General features: G+C 35.8%; 1 protein-coding gene across 1 annotated transcript in view; it reads right to left on the reverse strand.

Annotated features, from left to right (window-relative positions):
• EYS (eyes shut homolog (Drosophila)) overlaps nt 1-21,473 on the reverse strand; it is a 2,114,515-nt gene that overhangs the window by 1,199,284 nt on the left and 893,758 nt on the right. Inside the window, exon 15 of the mRNA XM_025382342.1 lies at nt 4,897-5,156. Coding sequence (XP_025238127.1) covers nt 4,897-5,156 — 260 coding nt within the window. The remainder of the gene's footprint in view (nt 1-4,896; nt 5,157-21,473) is intronic.

Genomic DNA, 21,473 nt, shown 5'->3' on the forward strand with positions numbered 1-21,473 from the left:
AAGAAGTGAGATTTATTGGTAACCCGGCTGAGAGGGGTATCAGGCAGTTCACAAAATTGAAGTAAGAACTGTAAGTTCCTCCAGGATTCCTTCTTTCCCAAACACTTCTATCCTACTATATGCAGATCATCTCCACATGAAGAGAACATGGTCGTTGACTGTACCAATTGAAAACATCTGGCAGAAAGAGAAGGTCTCTTCTCTCAGCATCAATTCCAAAGAAAGGGTCTGAACGCCAATATTCCAGTCACATGCATGCTCAGACTTAGGTAAACAATAGTTACCAGGGGATGGAATTTACTATGTGTCTTAGCTTGAGTTCTTAAAAAAAAAAAAAAAAAAGTCTGAGACAATGATTTTCTCACAAGAAGTTTATTTGAGAGGTCATCCCAGATTCCAGGAATTATTGCAAGGGAGTGGAAGATAAAGCAGGGAAGGGAGTGGTTTAATGAGCACATAATTGTTGTGGGCAACTGAGGCTTCATATGCTGGAGACCCTCTTATAAATCATGCAGAACAAAACTAAAAGTTGTCAATAGAAATGAGAAAGCAATGTTATGTATCCACAACTTGTCATCCCTTGTACATATTTCTGGCATAAATGTGGAAGTGATGCAGGATTTTTCTCAGCCCATTTGCCAGACTTGTGGGAGGGGTGCCCCATCTACTCGGTCCACTATGCTCAAGCCTTTGGGGGAGGGAGCATGTGAGCCAGTAAGTGCAGGACCTCTCTGGCCACTCCACATGCCGAAACAGGAGAAAGCTCCACACAGCCCCCCCAGCCAGACCACGTGTGTTGCCTTGTGGGGAACATGGTGGCACCCAGTTGAGTGTGTATGTGACATTGAAGCCCCAGAGGGGATGTTACAGTGCTCCTTTAGTTCCACTATTCATGGACAGCAGTGTGTTAGCAGCTCAGCTGGCCCCTTGCCTCGTCACATGGTTGGCTGCCCTCTGCCCAGGGAGGGCAAAGGGCTGGCTGGACAGCCTTTCTGGGTACCCATACTCAGAGGGTACCAAGCTCTTGTCTGGTGTCCAAGAAGAATGAGATCATGCAGATGACTGAAGGGTCATGAAGGTGGATAATTTTATTGAGTGATGAAAACAGGTCTCAGAGGAGAGGGGAGCTTGAGAGGGTATAAGTAGGACAGGTTGTCTTCCTGTACAACCTGAAGGCAGGCTGTCTCTTCCCCAAAGTCAGGCCATCTCGTCTTCTACTGACTGAGTCTGGGGTTTTTATAGACACAGGATGGGGAGTGTGCGCTGATTGGTTTGTGAGTATGCAAAAGTTAAAATGAAGACAAGACTCGAAGGTGGGTACAAGAGTGTGGAAAACCAATTAGGAAAGGGTAGGTGTATGTAAAATAGGTGAAGGGTGGGGATCAATCAGAGGAAAGCACTGCCAAACAGGAAGACAAGTTCTCAATCTGGTCTGAGGATTTAACTTATAGCTTGGCTTTCAGGCTTTAAACTGTCATTGGCTTGGAGGTGATGTTTCACCAAGTACCTATCCTTATCTGTCTAGGCATTTGGCTCCCTCCTGTCACTATCAAAAGCTTTTACAGTATTGTACTTTAATGATTAATTAACTGGTGTGTCTCTCCTTTAAACTTTAAATTCCTTGAGGGCATATCTTCACCATGTTTAATTTTTCCAGAACCTATCTCAAGACTTGACACATCATAGGAAATCAATATGTTTGTTGAATCAGTTAATAATATTTTTAAAATTTCTAGAACACTACCAACATGCAGTTACAAGACAGACATGTATTTGTGTACAGAGTACAGTTTATAAAGGCAGAAAAAGTTAGTTACAATAAATTTCTAGGTGTGTAAATTCATTACATACTAAACAATCAAAGCTAACACTATTGAGGTGTCAAAAATAAAACCCATTTGTTTATAGAAATCTTATAAAATGTGCCTTTCTATGTGTTGTTTTTCTATTTATTAAAGCAATGTTTTTTCTTACATTGTGCCAAACGAATAAGATTTTATATAAAATAAACATATTGAATTATTAGTGTCACATGCTCTTTTGCCTCCTCATTTACTTGTAGAAAATGTTCACTATTCATAGAGACCCAAATAATCACCTCAATTCTAGTCAGAAGACAGAAGCATTGCCCTTTATCTCACAAAGCAGGATCACAATAGTTCCGGTGCTTAACTATACTGATAATTTTTTAAGTAGCTTACTTTGCAAAAAGGATTAGATCATTTTTACTATACATTTCAATCACATTAACCAAAATAGTTTACCTGCTAAGCAAACAGTTTGACATAAACACAAAAGTATCAGTTATTCTACTTGCTGGTCCTTCAGAGTGAATTTGAATGTCATTTCTAATATACTTGTCTAACATATAGTCGCATTGTTACTCTGGCTGAAATTTTATCTATACTCACATTTATCTAGTGAGAGACCCTATAGACTGACTAAAAACTGTGAAAACAAATTCAGAAATACATATGCTGAATCCTTAGCCTAAAGTCTTAAATTTCTACTCCGATGTCCTATTTTAGTCAATTGACAAACACCAACAACTTACAAAGAGATCCAGTGGAGCTTCCAAATCATATCTGTAGATGTTAAGTATTGGAATTCTTTGTAGTTCTAAATATTGATACTTGTGAGAATTAAATTTGATAAAATATTTTCTTTTAAAAACAATATGCTGGCTTTGACATAGAACCTATCTTAAATAAAGCTGTTAAAGTAACTCAGTCAAAGCTTCTAAAATGTTGCAGTCAACTTCTTTTGAATTTTCTGAAGTAGTTTTTAAAAGCAATGTTACAACCTTTAATTTTTGATCTGCTACAGAACTTAAAACTGCTAAAGACACATTATTACAGTAGTCAGATCTGATTTACAGAAACATACTCCACAATTAGGTTTAGAAAAACATAGATGTAAATTCGTTAAAAAAAAAAAAATGATGTGCACTTCAAGTATCTCTTTGTACTGAATCGCAATCACAAAGGAATAAACAAATAATTCACTGTGTCCACCTGCCACTCTAGCCAAAGCTCTGATTTGACTTAAGTACAATAATAAAATACTAAGGGGAAATAAGATTTCCTTTATTTAATAATAGTGAAATCTAAATTCTCCCCATGACATCTTTGTTAATGTTCAAGGGGACAGCAGATATCATTACTAGTTCAATATATGACTAGAAGGTTTTATAATGTTTCTAAACTTTCTTTCCCTGACCCCATAGCAGGAAAGAAATATCACTATATTTTATAAATTTATTAAATGCACTTATAAATAGCAAATGAATTTTTAAAATACTAAGGTTTGAAAACAATTTTGGAGAAAATTATATCTGATAGAAACAAAAGAGGTTTACCTAAAGTGAATAAATATACTATGGCCTTCTCAATAAATATCTATCTAATATTTATGTTCTGAGATTTTTTTTCTATTTTACTTAGCTACTTACATTCTCAGAAATAATAATGTTATTAAGTAAAAAAGTTCTATGTAGTAGAATGTTTAGTAGAATTGTTCTACTAAATAAATTCGCCTCACTGATACTGAATAATTTTCAACAAGTTTCACTCTCAAAGTTTGCTAAAAGGAAAACTATTTACTTGTTGGAATTATGTTCTTCATAATTACTAAATTTGGGCATCAAATGCTCCCCTTGTATTTTTTCTTCTCTATCTTGTTTCACCTGTCTCATTCTTGCAAACATTCTTTCACATGGCCTATAAAACCCATGCCATTTTTGCAAAATCAATTATTGATGGTTTTCTAGCTTTTAGTTTTAATCTTTCCGAACACCCAGAAGTTTCTGTCATGTATACAGGTTCAAGGACTTGCCTCAAAATCCTTTAAAAAGATTAATATCTTAAGAAAATTTTAGAGGATTTGCAAAAACAAATGGAAATAGCTTTGAATTAGATACCTATTTAACTAAAGTCATCTAAGCTGGCTTTTTTGAACAGAAGAGTAAATAAGTAATATCCTTATCATTAAGAGACTCCCTTAAGGGCCAGTGAGAGGGAGGAAAACATGAAACCACAGGTGAATATTAGAAAATAAATTGCAGTTGTGGACCTCCAAACACAATGTGTTTTTTATATTATGCTTATGACACATCTAGTTATTCTGAAAACTGGCCATGTGTTTTGGAGCAGAAGCATTTCCATTGAAAATCATAATTGCTTGTGAGTAACCATCAACACATGAACAGTGAACATGTACCTAAACCACTGTGCATCAAAGAGACTTTCTTCACTTGCACATGAAGAGACCCCAATCAAGAAAGTTTAATGATATAAGCAGAGTTATTGGCTGATATGACCCAGAAAGCCAGAAATATCCTGGCTTCAGATGTGGTTGGATCCAGGAGCTCCAACAGTATTATTTGAACTGTTCATTCTTTCTTGCATAGGATTTCTCTTATGAGACTAAGCAGCCACCAAAGTTATGTGATTATAACTAAACAGTCTAAGTAGAAAGAAGTAATATTTTGATAGCTCCAGAATAAAATGTAAACTAAGACATTTCATTACTTTCAATTATACCTATGCCCATCTCTAACTAACTGCTATTGTCATGAACACTGCATGAACAGGATTGTTCAGAAAAGAGAAACTGTTATTAAAGGAGAGACAGCTTCTGAAAGAAAAAAAAAGGGCCAAAAAGCTATAAAGCTTTACACTTTTCCCTTTTCCCAATAGTGAATTCTTACATTAACTCCTTTGGTGTATTTCTCTATTATATTTTTATAACAGAATTTGAAGTTAGATACTCCTCTACCCACAATGTGCATAGGGTTTTTCTAACCCATTTGAAGAGGCCATCATCCCATAGGCACAATAAATACACAAACTAATTAAGTAATTATTTAAAACCATTAAAATCCATATCAGCTCTTACCTTTTCTACAAATACAATGCTGATTTCCATCTACCAAAGCTAAGCATGTTGAGTTGTTTCTGCAAGGGTTATTAAGTAGGTCACAAGGGTTATAGCGTTGGTGGCAAAACTGTCCAGTATAAAGGGGTGGGCACAGACACACAAATTGTCCAGGGATGGTAGATTCATGACAAAGACCTCCATTCATGCATGGATCAGAGTCACATTCATTTATTTCTTCACTACAGTTCTGCCCAGTCCATCCAGACGTACACTCACACCTGAAATAAAATATTAAAATTTTAAGAAGTGTGAACTCGTTTTTCAAGTTTATTTTTTGTATTTTTAATTACTCCCTTGAACTAATAGTATGTGGTGCTTTTAAATTTATAACAGGACTAATAAATAATACATAGCTTTAAAATATTTTTGCCTAATTTCCTGTGACAATATAATACATATTACCATAAAACTTACCACATTGGCTGAAATAAGATTTTAAAAGCATTAGCAAATTTCTAACATAGGCCTCTGAGACACGTCAGAGAACAACTATTGAGCTAAATTACCAATTGAGCAAAATTTTCCTATGAATTATTTAATATGAAATAAGTTTTACAGATGAGATCACTATTTATAAGCCTTAAGTGCTATTTAATTCAGTGTCCTTAGCAATATGTAAATTCTTGCCATCACCAGAGTATATAACAGGTGTTACTTTATGTTAAGCATCTGTTTTTGGCTTTGTGTGTATTTGTTGAATCATTTGAAATGCATGTTTAAAAATTTCTTTTCAAAAATTTTAGATTCAGGGCTTACATGGGCAGGTTTGTAACACAGATATATTGCATAATGCTGTAGTTTGGGCTTTTGTTGAACCCATTGCCCACATAGTGAACACAGAACCCAATAGGTAGATTTTCAACCCTTACCCTTCTCCTTCCCTGCTCACTTTTGGAGTTCTCAGCCTCTATTGTTTCCATCTTTACATCCATGTGTACCCACTGTTTAGCTTCCATTTGCAAGTGAGAAAATATGGTATTATATTTTCTGTTTCTGTATTAATTCACTGAGGATAATAGCCTCTAGCTGCAACCATATTGCTGCAAATGAAATGATTTAATTCTTTTTATGGTTTTGTAGGATTCCATAGTGTATATGCATCTCATTGTCTTTATCCAGTCCATCACTGATAGACAGCTAGGTTGGTTCCATGATTTTGCTCTTGTGTATAGCACTATGATAAACATATGAGTGAAGTTGTCTTTTTGGTAGAATGACTTCTTTTTATTTGGGTGGATGCTCAGTAGTGGAATTTTTTGGTCAAATGATAGCTCTATTTTTAGTTCTTTGAGAAATCTCCATAATGCTTTCCATGGGCTGAACTAAATTTGTATTAATATTTGAATAATTTGGGATAATTGAAGGGAAAGCAAACAAATGAAAAATAAAGCATTTGAAAGTTATCTGTATATCACAGGTTTCTAGCTCAGTCTAGTCCTCCATTCAGTATCTGTCATTATCTTCAAATACCACTTTGGCCAGTCATCATCCTTGAAACTAGGCTAGTCCTCCTCTGAAGAGAAAAATCCTAGGAGGCAGGAGGGGGAAAGGTGTTTACACAAACAGTGTCCATTTGAGGGAAATGGAAAGATTATAGTGAAGACTGCAGATAGAGAGTAAATCCAAACAGAGAGAAGGCTAGTCCATCAGCTGGGTAAATGGAAATCAATCACAAACTGTAGGTGTGTTCAAGGAGAGAACTTGTGTCAATTTGTGGGTGAGGTAGTCTCCCAAATCTTGAGCAACTTTACTATTATGCAAGCTATGAATCATGAAACAAGCACAGGAAATAGTAGAACAATTATTTTCAAAAAAGTATATTTACTGATAGATTAGATTTTTAAGATAACTAAAAAAAGTCATAGTGCTGAGATCATGTAACCTACTTTATGATACAAAATATCTTACTAAATGGAGGGGAGCAAGGAGGAAGGAAAGAAGGAAGGAAGAAAGAAAAGAGTCACCTAATTTGCAGTTTCAAAGCCCCAGATGTATCAAGGCCCTTTTGTAATTATAAATACATAGGATACCAATATATTGGAGGAAACAATTGAATAAATGACTTGCAACAACATCTGAAATTGAGTTCTAAATAGATATAGTTACCATTGAAATAAAAACTAAAATGAATAATTGGCAAAATGGTATTAGACATAATTGAATAATGAAGTCTTTACTAGTTCAATAAGTTTAAATCCAATGTACTGTAAGCCAATTGATTTCACAGCTGTCTAAATTTTGTTTAATTGGTTGTGGGCAGAAAGTAATTGCTATCATGCTAATTGCACATTTCTTTGTGAAGTATGCTTGCACAAGGCAAAATTTATGACTGAAACAATTCATACCTTTATAATATAAAAAAATATATACTTAAGGGTAAGTTATTTACTTAGTATTTTTTTTTCTTCTCAAAATCAAAATGCTCTAATTATTTTTGTGACTTTCCATTCTAGTTTACCTGGAGAGTCCTCATTCAGTTTGTTGTTCTGATATAATTTTCAGGGCATACTTTCACTTATAAAAGTTTCTAAGGTGTTATTTTTTATCTTTATCTCCCATGTCCCATTACTGAAATTGAGCATCTAAAAACAAAACAAACAAACAAAAACAAAACAAAACAAAACAAAACTATACTCTCACATATTTCTAATCCTATAAATTATTTCACTTTGCTCTAAAATTTGCTTGCCACACACTTTAGGAACTCATGATATATACTATCTTGTGTTAAAACCATATTCACGGTTTGCCTCCACCATTAAGCTTCTGGTTCCTGAATGTGTAAAAATGATCTGAATCTCCACATTATCATGTCAATATAATAAATGTTGACAATACTATAAGAATTGACTGATACAAGGTCCTCAATGTTGGAATCAGATCAATCTATCTGCACTCTTTCACTTAGGAAGTTGAAGATCGGAGAGTTTAATGAAATTGGTACTCTAAGAGAATTGTTTTAAAGATTAAATGAGATGATGAATAAAAAGTGTATATAGTGCCTGGAATCTGCATTGCCTGGCCACCTACACTGTTTACTAGATGCTGTCACAGAAGTTTTAAGAATATGTTTTCTGACCTATGAGCCTAAATACAAAGTGTATCTCAACAATAAATACTTCTTTAACTTTCAGTAGCACTTCTTTTTAATTTTTGATCATCACATCACATTTTAAAATTGTCAAATATATTATCCAATTTGATACTTTCAATAAAGCTTTGCAATATGTAGAAGAGACATTCTTATTCTCACTTTACCGATGAGCTGGGTGGAAGTTCAAAGGGTAACAGTGATGTATCCAAAGTCATGAGGTTAAGCAAATGGAACTTAGAATCCAGATCTCCTCCTCTCAAGTTCCTGTTTTTTGTTTTCTTTTTTCAAATACATGCTTTAAATCTAGTATCATTCCTTTAAACATTTTGTGAAATAATGTTAAAATTGGGTATTAACCTTCTTAAGAAAAAAAACTTCAGTGCATTTATTTTACTTTAAATAACATCACTGTAAATATCACTATTCAGTCACATAACAGGACTCAGTTAATATATTATGACAATTTTAAAAGGAGAAAAGCCAGATAATTAATACTTTCTAAAATCGTAGTCACTACCACATCATGATCACAGGTCCTGAGGGTATTGCATAAGTATTTATGTTTTTCTCTTTATTGTATTCTGAGTACATAATTTCAACTTGGTTAATTTAAAAGAGTTTCCTAAGAAAAACCGACAATTCTTGCCTATTTGGCGTATGTGCTGAAGGTTTGTTTTATCTTCTCACATAACAGGTGGCCTAAGACCTCACGTGGTGTCATTACAAGGATCAAATCCTCAGGAAAGAATGTGGCTGTATGTCAAGAGGACTGATGATGCCAAGGCTGAGTCCTACGGGGATAACATGGATGTTTGGTAGAAAAATAAAGTTCCAAGGAACAAAGTAACTACTAGTGACTAACTATCATACCTACAGGTTTACAAAGTTGAATCTGCTTCTGCACATGTCGGAGAAGCTAGTCTTTAATAGATGGGAAAACATATTTTATGTGAAGGCTTCAATCAGATTCTAAGTTTGCACCACGAAATAATTTCAGCATTTAGTGGAACCTGGCAGATATTTTCAAACTCACAGCTAGAAGCAGAGCGTTTATGGAATAAAAAAAATGCAAAGCACATACTCTATGACTTTTTGAGTGTACAATTTCTGGTAGTAAACACTTGAAAACAAGTAAGTGTGTGCCTAAAGATAGGTTAATATATTCTTTTTTTTTTTTTTTAAACACGTAATTCTTGTCCTTCTTTCTCTCTCTTTTTTTTGTTGTTGTTTTAAAGTTTTAATAGGAAAATGCATTATTTATTTATTTATTTATTTATTATTATTATTATACTTTAAGTTCTAGGGTACATGTGCATAACGTGCAGGTTTGTTACATATGTATACTTGTGCCATGTTGCTGTGCTGCACCCAAGATAGGTTAATATATTCTAATTTGATCTTTTTCCTAGTATGAGAAAATCTAAATTCATTGGTGTAAAATACATTGAATACCTTTAAGGACAACTTTTCAAATCTTACATGTTCATTTAAAGTACCAAAGCTGATAATAGAAAATAAAATAGTTATCATTGTTAAAAAGTGGAAGAAATTCTACTCATTAATGTGCGTTGGCTCACGCCTGTAATCCCCGCACTTTGGGAGTCTGAGGCAGGTGGATCACGAGGTCAGGAAACCAAGATCATCCTGGCCAATATGGTGAAACCCCGTCTCTACTAAAAATACAAAAATTACCCAGGCGTGGCAGCACGCACCTGTAGTCCCAGCTACTCGGAAGTCTGAAGCAGACTCTCTTGAACCCGGGTGGCCAAGCCTTCAGTGAGCTGAGATCTCGCCATTGCACTACAGCCCAGGTGAGAGTGAGACTCAGTCCCAAAAAAAAAAAAAAAAAAAAAAAAAAAAATCACTAGCTTCAAATATCTTAATAAATGTCAATTTCTAATTGCTAAGCATTCTATATTTACCTTACCATAAATATTTATTTGTGATAAAGTATCATTCAGCAATATGTATCTTTGTTTGAATATATTTTGTATATTAAGGCATATAGGCTTCTTTGGCTATAAATTTATTAATACAAACCTAATAGTATATACAGTTTAAAATAATATTTTCTTACAAAAATTAGTTCACTTCTTATAGAAGCAAACAGTAAAATGTTGTTTATCAGATACTGGGAAGTGGAGGAGATTAGGGGAGATTCTGATCACAGGATAAAGTTAGACGGAAGGAAAAAGTTCAAGTGATCAACTGCATATGATCATGGCTATCATTAATAACATGATATTGTGCACTTAAAAATTGTTGAGAGTAAATTTTAAGTGCTTTCTTCATGAAAAAGAAAACTATGCGAAGTAATGCATATGTTAACTAGGTTGATTTACCTATTTCAAAATGTATGCATATATCAAAACATTATGTTACACAAAATAAACATACATCTTTTTATATGTTAATTAAAAAAATTAGTTCGGGGGGGCAGAGCAAGATGGCCGAATAGGAACAGCTCCAGTCTCCAGCTCCCAGCGCAAGCGACACAGAAGACAGGTGATTTCTGCATTTTCAACTGAGGTACTGGGTTCATCTCACTGGGGAGTGCCGGACAATTGGTGCTGGTCAGCTGCTGCAGCCCGACCAGTGAGAGCTGAAGCAGGGCCAGGCATCGCCTCACCTGGGAAGCACAAGGGGGAAGGGAATCCCTTTTCCCAGCCAGGGGAACTGAGACGCACAACACCTGGAAAATCAGGTAACTCCCACCCCAATACTGCGCTTTATCAAGGGTCTTAGCAAACGGGCACACTAGGAGATTATATCCCACACCTGGCCGGGGGGGGGTCCCATGCCCACGGAGCCTCCCTCATTGCTAGCACAGCAGTCTGTGATCTAACAGCAAGGCAGCAGCAAGGCTGGGGGAGGGGCGCCCACCATTGCTGAGGCTTAAGTAGGTAAACAAAGCTGTTGGGAAGCTCGAACTGGGTGGAGCTTACAGCAGCTCAAGGAGGCCTGCTTGTCTCTGTAGACTCCACCTCTTGGGACAGGGCACAGCTAAACAACAATAACAACAACAACAACAATAAAAAGCAGCAGAAACCTCTGCAGACGCAAACGACTCTGTCTGACACCTTTGAAAAGAGCAGTCAAAATCCCAACACAGAGGTTGAGATCTGAGAACAGACAGACTGCCTGTTCAAGTGGGTCCCTGACCCCTGAGTAGCCTAACTGGGAGACATCCCCCACTAGGGGCAGACCGACACCCCACACCTCACATGGTGGAGTACACTTCTGAGAGGAAGCTTCCAAAGCAAGAATCAGACAGGTACACTCGCTGTTCAGCAATATTCTATCTTCTGCAGCCTCTGCTGCTGATACCCAGGCAAACAGGGTCTGGAGTGGACCTCAAGCATTCTCCAACAGACCTACAGCTGAGGGTCCTGACTGTTAGAAGGAAAACTAACAAACAGGAAGGACACCCACACCAAAACCCCATCAGTATGTCACCATCATCAAAGACCAGAGGCAGATAAAACCACAAAGATGGGGAAAAAGCAGGGCAGAAAAGCTAGAAATTCAAAAATTAAGAGTGCATCTCCCCCTACAAAGGAATGCAGCTCATTGCCAGCAACGGATCAAACCTGGACGGAGAATGACTTTGACGAGATGAGAGAAGAAGGCTTCAGTCCATCAAACTTCTCAGAGCTAAAGGAGAAATTACATACCCAGCGCAAAGAAACTAAAAATCTTGAAAAAAGAGTGGAAGAATTGATAACTAGAATAATTAATGCAGAGAAGGCCATAACGAACTGACAGAGATGAAAACTATGACATGAGAAATACGTGACAAATGCACAAGCTTCAGTAACCAACTCGATCAACTGGAAGAAAGAGTATCAGCGATTGAGGATCAAATGAATGAAATGAAGCGAGAAGAGAAACCAAAAGAAAAAAGAAGAAAAAGAAATGAACAAAACCTGCAAGAGGTATGGGATTATGTAAAAAGACCAAATCTACGTATGATTGGGGTGCCTGAAAGTGAGGGGGAAAATGGAAACAAGTTGGAAAACACTCTTCAGGATATCATCCAGGAGAACCTCCCCAACCTAGCAGGGCAGACCAATATTCAAATTCAGGAAACACAGAGAATGCCACAAAGATACTTTTCGAGAAGAGCAACTCCGAGACACATAATTGCCAGATTCACCAAAGTTGAAATGGAGGAAAAAATCTTAAGGGCAGCTAGAGAGAAATGTCAGGTTACCCACAAAGGGAAGCCCATCAGACTAACAGCAGATCTCTCGGCAGAAACTCTACAAGCCAGAAGAGAGTGGGGGCCAATATTCGACATTCTTAAAGAAAAGAATTTGAAACGCAGAATTTCATATCCAGTCAAACTAAGTTTCATAAGTGAAGGAGAAATAAAATCCTTTACAGATAAGCAAATGCTTAGAGATTTTGTCACCACCAGGCCTGCCTTACAAGAGACCCTGAAGGAAGCACTAAACATGGAAAAGAACAACCAGTACCAGTCATTGCAAAAACATGCCAAAATGTAAAGACCATCGAGGCTAGGAAGAAACTGCATCAACTAACGAGCAAAATAACCAGTTAATATCATAATGGCAGGATCAAGTTCACACATAACAATATTAACCTTAAATGTAAATGGACTAAATGCTCCAATTAAAAGACACAGACTGGCAAACTGCATAAAGAGTCAAGACCCATCAGTTTGCTGTATTCAGGAGACCCATCTCACATGCAGAGACATACAGAGGCTCAAAATAAAGGGATGGAGGAAGATCTACCAAGAAAATAGAGAACAAAAAAAGCAGGGGTTGCAATACTAGTCTCTGATAAAACAGACTTTAAACCATCAAAGATCAAAAGAGACAAAGAAGGCCATTACATAATGGTAAAGGGATCAATTCAACAGGAAGAGCTAACTATCCTAAATATATATGCACCCAATACAGGAGCACCCAGATTCATAAAGCAAGTCCTTAGAGACAAAGAGACTAAGTCTTATACAAAGAGACTTAGACTCCCATACAATAATAATGGGAGACTTCAACACTCCACTGTCAACATTAGACAGATCAACGAGACAGAAAGTTAACAAGGATATCCAGTAATTGAACTCATCTCTGCAGCAAGCAGACCTAATAGACATCTACAGAACTCTCCACCCCAAATCAACAGAATATACATTCTTCTCAGCACCACATCGCACTTATTCCAAAATTGACCACATAATTGGAAGTAAAGCACTCCTCAGCAAATGTACAAGAACGGAAATATAACAAACTGTCTCTCAGACCACAGTGCAATCAAACTAGAACTCAGGACTAAGAAATTCAATCAAAACCGCTCAACTACATGGAAACTGAATAACCTGCTCCTGAATGACTACTGGGTACAAAACGAAATGAAGGCAGAAATAAAGATGTTCTTTGAAACCAATGAGAACAAAGATACAACATACCAGAATCTCTGGGACACATTTAAAGCAGTGTGTAGAGGGAAATTTATAGCACTAAATGCCCACAAGAGAACGCTGGAAAGATCTAAAATTGACACTCTAACATCACTATTAAAAGAACTAGAGAAGCAAGAGCAAACACATTCAAAAGCTAACAGAAGGCAAGAAATAACTAAGATCAGAGCAGAACTGAAGGAGACAGAGACACAAAAAACCCTCCAAAAAATGATAAAGGGGATATCACCACCGACCCCACAGAAATACAAATTTCCATAGGAGAATACTATAAACAACTCTACACAAATAAACTAGAAAACCTAGAAGAAATGGATAAATTCCTGGACACATACACTCTCCCAAGACTAAACCAGGAAGAAGCTGAATCCCTGAATAGACCAATAGCAGGCTCTGAAATTGAGGCAATAATTAATAGCCTACCAACGAAAAAAAGTCCAGGACCAGATGGATTCACAGCTGTATTCTACCAGAGGTACAAGGAGGAGCTGGCACTGTTCCTTCTGAAACTGATCCAATCAATAGAAAAAGAGGGAATCCTCCCTAACTCATTTTATGAGGCCAACATCATCCTGATACCAAAGCCTGGCAGAGACACAACAAAAAAAGATAATTTTAGACCAATATCCCTGATGAACATCGATGCAAAAATCCTCAGTAAAATACTGGCAAACCGGATTCAGTAGCAGATCAAAAAGCTTATCCACCATGATCAAGTGGGCTTCATCCCTGGGATGCAAGGCTGGTTCAAAATACGTAAATCAATAAACGTAATCCAGCATATAAACAGAACCAAAGACAAAAAACACACGATTATCTCAATAGATGCAGAAAAGGTCTTTGACAAAATTCAACAGCCCTTCATGCTAAAAACGCTCAATAAATTCGGTATTGATGGAACGTACCTCAAAATAATAAGAGCTATTTATGACAAACCCACAGCCAATATCATACTGAATGGGCAAAAACTGGAAAAATTCCCTTTGAAAACTGGCACAAGACAGGGATGCCCTCTCTCACCACTCCTATTCAACATAGCGTTGGAAGTTCTGGCTAGGGCAATCAGGCAAGAGAAAGAAATCAAGGGTATTCAGTTAGGAAAAGAAGAAATCAAATTGTCCCTGTTTGCAGATGACATGATTGTATATTTAGAAAACCCCATTGTCTCAGTTCAAAATCTCCTTAAGCTGATAAGCAACTTCAGCAAAGTCTCAGGATACAAAATTAATGTGCAAAAATCACAAGCATTCTTATACACCAGTAACAGACAAACAGAGAGCCAAATCAGGAATGAACTTCCATTCACAATTGCTTCAAAGAGAATCAAATACCTAGGAACTTACAAGGGATGTAAAGGTTCTCTTCAAGGAGAACTACAAACCACTGCTAGGTGAAATAAAAGAGGACACAAACAAATGGAAGAACATACTATGCTCATGGATAGGAAGAATCAATATCGTGAAAATGGCCATATTGCCCAAGGTAATTTATAGATTCAGTGTCATCCTCATCAAGCTACCAATGAGTTTCTTCACAGAATTGGAAAAAACTGCTTTAAAGTTCATATGGAACCAAAAAAGAGCCCGCATTGCCAAGACAATCCTAAGTCAAAAGAACAAAGCTGGAGGCATCACGCTACCTGACTTCAAACTATACTACAAGGCTACAGTAACCAAAACAGCATGGTACTGGTACCAAAACAGAGATATAGACCAATGGAACAGAACAGAGTCCTCAGAAATAATACCGCACATCTACAGCCATCTGATCTTTGACAAACCTGAGAAAAACAAGAAATGGGGAAAGGATTCCCTATTTAATAAATGGTGCTGGGGAAATTGGCTAGCCATGAGTAGAAAGCTGAAACTGGATCCTTTTCTTACTCCTTATACGAAAATTAATTCAAGATGGATTAGAGACTTAAATGTTAGACCTACTACCATAAAAACCCTAGAAGAAAACCTAGGTAATACCATTCAGGACATAGGCATGGGCAAGGACTTCATGTCTAAAACACCAAAAGCAATGGCAACAGAAGCCAAAATTGACAAATAGGATCTAATTAAACTAAAGAGCTTTTGCACAGCAAAAGAAACTACCATCAGAGTGAACAGGCAACCTACAGAATGGGAGAAAATTTTTGCAATCTACTCATATGACAAAGGGCTAATATCAAGAAGCTACAAAGAACTCCAACAAATTTACAAGAAAAAAACAAACAACCCCATCAAACACTGGGCAAAGGATATGAACAGACAGTTCTCAAAAGAAGACATTCATACAGCCAACAGACACACGAAAAAATGCTCATCATCACTGGCCATCAGAGAAATGCAAATCAAAACCACAATGAGATACCATCTCACACCAGTTAGAATGGCGATCATTAAAAAGTCAGGAACAACAGGTGCTGGAGAGGATGTGGAGAAATAGGAACACTTTTACACTGTTGGTGGGATTGTAAACTAGTTCAACCATTGTGGAAGACAGTATGGGATTCCTCAAGGATCTAGAACTAGATGTACCATATGACCCAGCCATCCCATTACTGGGTATATACTCAAAGGATTATAAATCATGCTGCTATAAAGACACATGCACACATATGTTTATTGTGGCACTATTCACAATAGCAAAGACTTGGAATCAACCCAAATGTCCATCAGCGACAGACTGGATGAAGAAAATGTGGCACATATACACCATGGAATACTATGCAGCCATAAAGAAGGATGAGTTTGTGTCCTTTGTAGGGACATGGATGCAGGTGGAAACCATCATTCTCAGCAAACTATCACAAGAACAGAAAACCAAACACCGCATGTTCTTACTCATAGGTGGGAATTGAACAATGAGATCACTTGGACTCGGGAAGGGGAACATCACACACTGGGGCCTATCATGGGGAGGGGGGAGGGGGGAGGGATTGCATTGGGAGTTATACCTGATGTAAATGACGAGGTGATGGGTGCTGACGAGTTGATGGGTGCAGCACACCACCATGGCACAAGTGTACATATGTAACAAACCTGCACGTTATGCACATGTACCCTAGAACTTAAAGTATAATAATAATAATAATAATAATAATAAACTCATTGTTTCCGGCAACCATTATGTATATGGAACACAAAATTTCAACCAAAACTGCCAGGTAAAAAAGAAATAATGTCTGTGAATAATAAAATAGTATTGTCATCTTCTTAGTGTCCTATAAATTGGGGGCATAGAAAAGGAAATTTTTTAAAAATGAGCTACCGAATTAAATAATTCATTCATTATTTTATTGTCTGTTAATCTATTTATACCCTTAAGTGTATATACCATCAACAAAACTACCTTCATACTGAATTACAACATGAACTTTACTATACTCTTAACCTCTGCAATCTTCTTGGAAATAAATGTGGAAAATCACTAAGCTCATTTAGACTGAAAATACATTTTTAAAAATATTTATTTTATTTGTAAACATTAAAAATAGAATACATGATTAAGGACCACTTTGAATAACAGTCTAAAAGTGTTAATGTGTAAAAACATATGAGAAGATTGATATGGGTAAAATGAAAGTGAGGAGGTAGCCTAAAAACAGTAATAGCAAGGCAAAGTTGCTAAGGATTGTGAAGACTACTGCAACAACAAGAAAAGTGAAATTAAGGAATTTTGACTTTACCTTTGAAGATATTTAAGGTTGTTTGTTTCTAAGCATGGGTATAACATTGATTGTTATCCAGTAGAACATGGATTAACATAGGGTCAGCTTGGTAGCATGAAGATCATTTAGGAAGTTATTGTTTCATTACTAAGAGATTATGAGTACTACACAAAGGGAGTAATAAAGTACATCAGATTTGAGATATATTTCTGAAGCAGGCGAGAGAAGATTTGGATAATGGTTAGTAAGCAGATGAGGCAGAGTGAGGAGTGAGGAGGACTCAGTGGGCTTCACATTCACTATTGGAAAGATCATGATGCCATCAGGTAAGAGACAGATGACGACGACAGAAATAGAAGAAAATAAGATGCTACTGATGCTTAATATGTAACAACTTAAATCAAATAAATTCCATTATTTCAGATGCTATCCTACATGTATTAAAAATTTAAATACGGAGCTCTGGAAAAATGAAGGCATGCAATAAAAATTCAAGGACCATTCTAACAAACATTACTAGGAATAAGTAAGTTTAAAATTGGCGTTCTCTACTGAAATATACAATTAATTTATGAAACATATAGAATCCTCTTCATTGTGATATTCTGCAGTATTTTTATAGAATCTTAGATACATATGTAGATTATTTGAGAAGAAACAGGCAGAAAAGAATTTTACTAGGCAAATTTGTGTAAGCATGTGGTCTGATAGACAGTAAGCAAACCTTTCTTTCTGTATATTTCTTTTTTCTTTTTTTTTTTTTCTTTTTTGAGATGGAGTCTCACTCTGTTGCCCAGCCTGGAGTGCAGTGGCACGATCTTGGCTCACTGCAACTTCTGCCACCCGGGTTCAAGCGATTCTCCTGCCTCAGCCTCTTGAGTAGCTGGGATTATAGGTGCCTGCCATCGTGACCGGCTAATTTTTGTATTTTTAGTAGAGACGTGATTTCACCATGTTGGCCAGGCTGGGCAAATCTTTCTTTTCTATGTTTTTTGTTTGTTTGTTTGTTTTAGGGTGAAGGGAAGTTTATGAATTCTAAATGAATTCAAGAATTTCTGTTTTAATATTAATAGAAAAATGATTTCTTCTATTAAGGCGATCAAGCCTCATTTCATGTATTTTGTCAAAAAATATAAATTCAGACATATAATTTATCCATTTATACACATAATTACAAGCCAATCATTTCAGTTGGAAGAACTATAATCTATATTTTTTATACAACATAAATTTTGATGTAAGTGAACTGTTTGGATAACTCCTTTATATAATTCTTTCAAATTATCTGTTTCCAATATTCTATATGATTTAATCTCCTCTGCCATGTAAGAAGACAACTGATCAATAGTCTTTTTCACAGTTATTTAATTCAAGTTGCTTTGTAGGTCAGTGTTTCCAAAAAAAAAAAAAAAAAACAATTCAAGGCTTTTGCTAGATTCAGAAAATTCCTCATTTCATAGAAGAAAGCTGAAATGCCAGACAAACAGAGGTAGAGAATGCATTGGGTCAAGCCTTCAGTATATTCATGTTTTTTTTTTTTAATTAATTTATTATTATTATACTTTAAGTTGTAGGGTACATGTGCATAACGTGCAGGTTTGTTACATATGTATACTTGTGCCATGTTGGTCTACTGCACCCATCAACTCGTCATTTACATCAGGTATAACTCCCAATGCAATCCCTCCCCCCTCCCCCCTCCCCATGATAAAATCTCAGATAAATCTGATGGAACTCATGCTGTATTTTGAAGAAAACCCAGAGTTAAATACACTTGAATCTGGAACTGGAACAACAAAGCCAAACATATGCCACATAGTGAGATGCAATATAGTGAGATTAGTTCCTTTTTTTTTTTTTTTTTTTTTTTTTTTTTTTTTTTGTNTCATGCTGTATTTTGAAGAAAACCCAGAGTTAAATACACTTGAATCTGGAACTGGAACAACAAAGCCAAACATATGCCACATAGTGAGATGCAATATAGTGAGATTAGTTCCTTTTTTTTTTTTTTTTTTTTTTTTTTTTTGTCATTGTGGTCATAATACAGAAACCATGAGAATGGGGTATTTTACTGCTCAGACAGATGAGCACAATTTAGATTTTTCTGTAGGCCTACAACAAGTCCTAAGACATTTATGTTGAAAAATGAATCTTTCAACAACATCTTGAATAAAGCTGAAAGAAAACACTTGCTCAAAAAGGCTGACTACATGATAAGATAGTTGAAGCTACTATTCTGTAAGTTTACCTGTTGAGTCCAAAAAATGACTAGTGTTATAAACATGAGTAACATGAACAATTATGTGATTTAACTTTGAACATAAACCTAATTTAAGTTACCATCTTTCGTTTCTTCTATTTTATTTTGTTTTTCCTTGATTGTATGTGTGTGTAAGCAGAAAATTGATGATGAATCAGTTTCTGAGCAAGTAAGTATTACTTCTGGCTCCTGTTTTTTCCCAAAAAGGATCTTTGTGGCAAGTCAAATAAGTCTGCTTTTAAATATGTTTTATATATTCAGATGAATTCACAGTTGCACTTTTTTCAATGCTTAAAAATTTACATAAGCATATGTCTGCGTGTGTATATGCAAGTATAATATCCATACCTATACCCACATTATATTCAAATCGTATTCAAATTATACTTGAAAATGCATATATAATCTTTCCAATACAGCTTAAAATGTATAAAAATCCTATATACCTACACATATATTTTTATTCTTTCAGGTACAATTTGAGTAGGAGGCAGAATTTTAAATACAAAAGCAGGATACAGAGTGTTACACAAGCAAAGTACTAAGATATAGAACTTAAAAAAAATTATAAACATTTTACAAAATAATTCATAAATCTGCAGCATGTCAGGTGTTTCATATCGAGAAACATTTTAAACTCCCAGTTTAATAAGCATTACACTTGGTCTCAGAAGAAAATAAACTGAGCTAGAAAAGCCAGTGGATTTTTATACATACGGAAATATTATAAGCAAAGAGGAAGCAAAGTAATCTTTTTTTTTTTTTTATTAGGACTGGCATTATAATAAATGCTATATCTGTTTCATACTCCTTAGAGGTAACATGTATTAAATATATATATTCTAATTACTAATCACACATACTTAGTTCTAGACTATATGCATACAACACCATTAATTCTGAAATATAAGATAAATTCAGTTAGCCAATGTAAAAATATGCAAAAAAAAAACTATTGAAAATGAACACTAACATATCTTTCCACATACAGAAATTATTATGAATCAATTTTTTTAAATTTAAAATTATAGAACATGACCTCCCTTAAAAATTTAAATAACATTCAAATTGTCTTGTACTTATTTTTTTAATAAAACAGATGGAACTACAGAAATAAATAAGGATAGCAGAGATAAGAGAGAAATGGAAAGAAGGAAAGAGAAGCAAAATAATTATATTAAAAAATGTCACTAAAGGGTCAGCTGTCTCCCAGGGGATATGCGGAAAGTTTTATATCTATGATCCTGCTCCTTGATGAGACTCTTCCTGGCACTTAGTCAATCCAGAGTCCAAGTGATATTCAAAAAGTCTTTTAAAAAATCACTAAGCCAGAATTTCAAACTCATGGAAGGGAAAGAATAAATTCAAAGTAGAAGAGATTTATCTTTGTAAAGTATGAAGTAAAATCATCAGTGGTGCCTGTGTCTCTCTGAATCTAACTCAATGTGACAAAGAAAATTAGAAACAGAAAATAAAACTTCATACTCAGTAAAACAGTCATCAATAATCCCAAGTCAAAGCACAAAAGAAAATGAGATGGCAAATATTGTAAAAGGACCAAGATAAGAGCAGATATGAAGGGCAGGTAGGTGCCTGCTGCTGGAGTAAGCCAGCAGACATGGCACAAAAAATAGTTCTCGGAGTAGGAAACTGATGATTAAAAAAAAAAAAATTAAAAAAAGAACAAAAATTAAAAACAAAACAAAAAAAACCCTCACTCGGAATAAAGGCTGGGCCAACTTTCCATCAAAGAGTGTTTGGGGCAGAAGAAAAGACACTGGCAGAATTTGGAATTTCAGAGACATGCAACCTTGAAGGCTCATGAAGGAAAATCAGCAGTCCTGTTGCTACCATTATTCACTGGGGTGACAAAAAATATATCCATTCTCCTTCTCCCCCACGTCTCTCACATACATACACATGCATATGCATACGTGTGTTCACACACAAGCAATTGAAAAACCAGTAGCATACATTGCTTTCCTCTGAGCCATGGAAGCTTCTGCTTGTTTCTCATTGACAAGGACACTGTCTTAACTCACACGTGTTCCTGCAAGTATTAAGGTTTTGAAGA

Source organism: Theropithecus gelada, chromosome 4 (assembly GCF_003255815.1).
Source record: "Theropithecus gelada isolate Dixy chromosome 4, Tgel_1.0, whole genome shotgun sequence".
Classification (NCBI taxonomy): domain Eukaryota; kingdom Metazoa; phylum Chordata; class Mammalia; order Primates; family Cercopithecidae; genus Theropithecus; species Theropithecus gelada.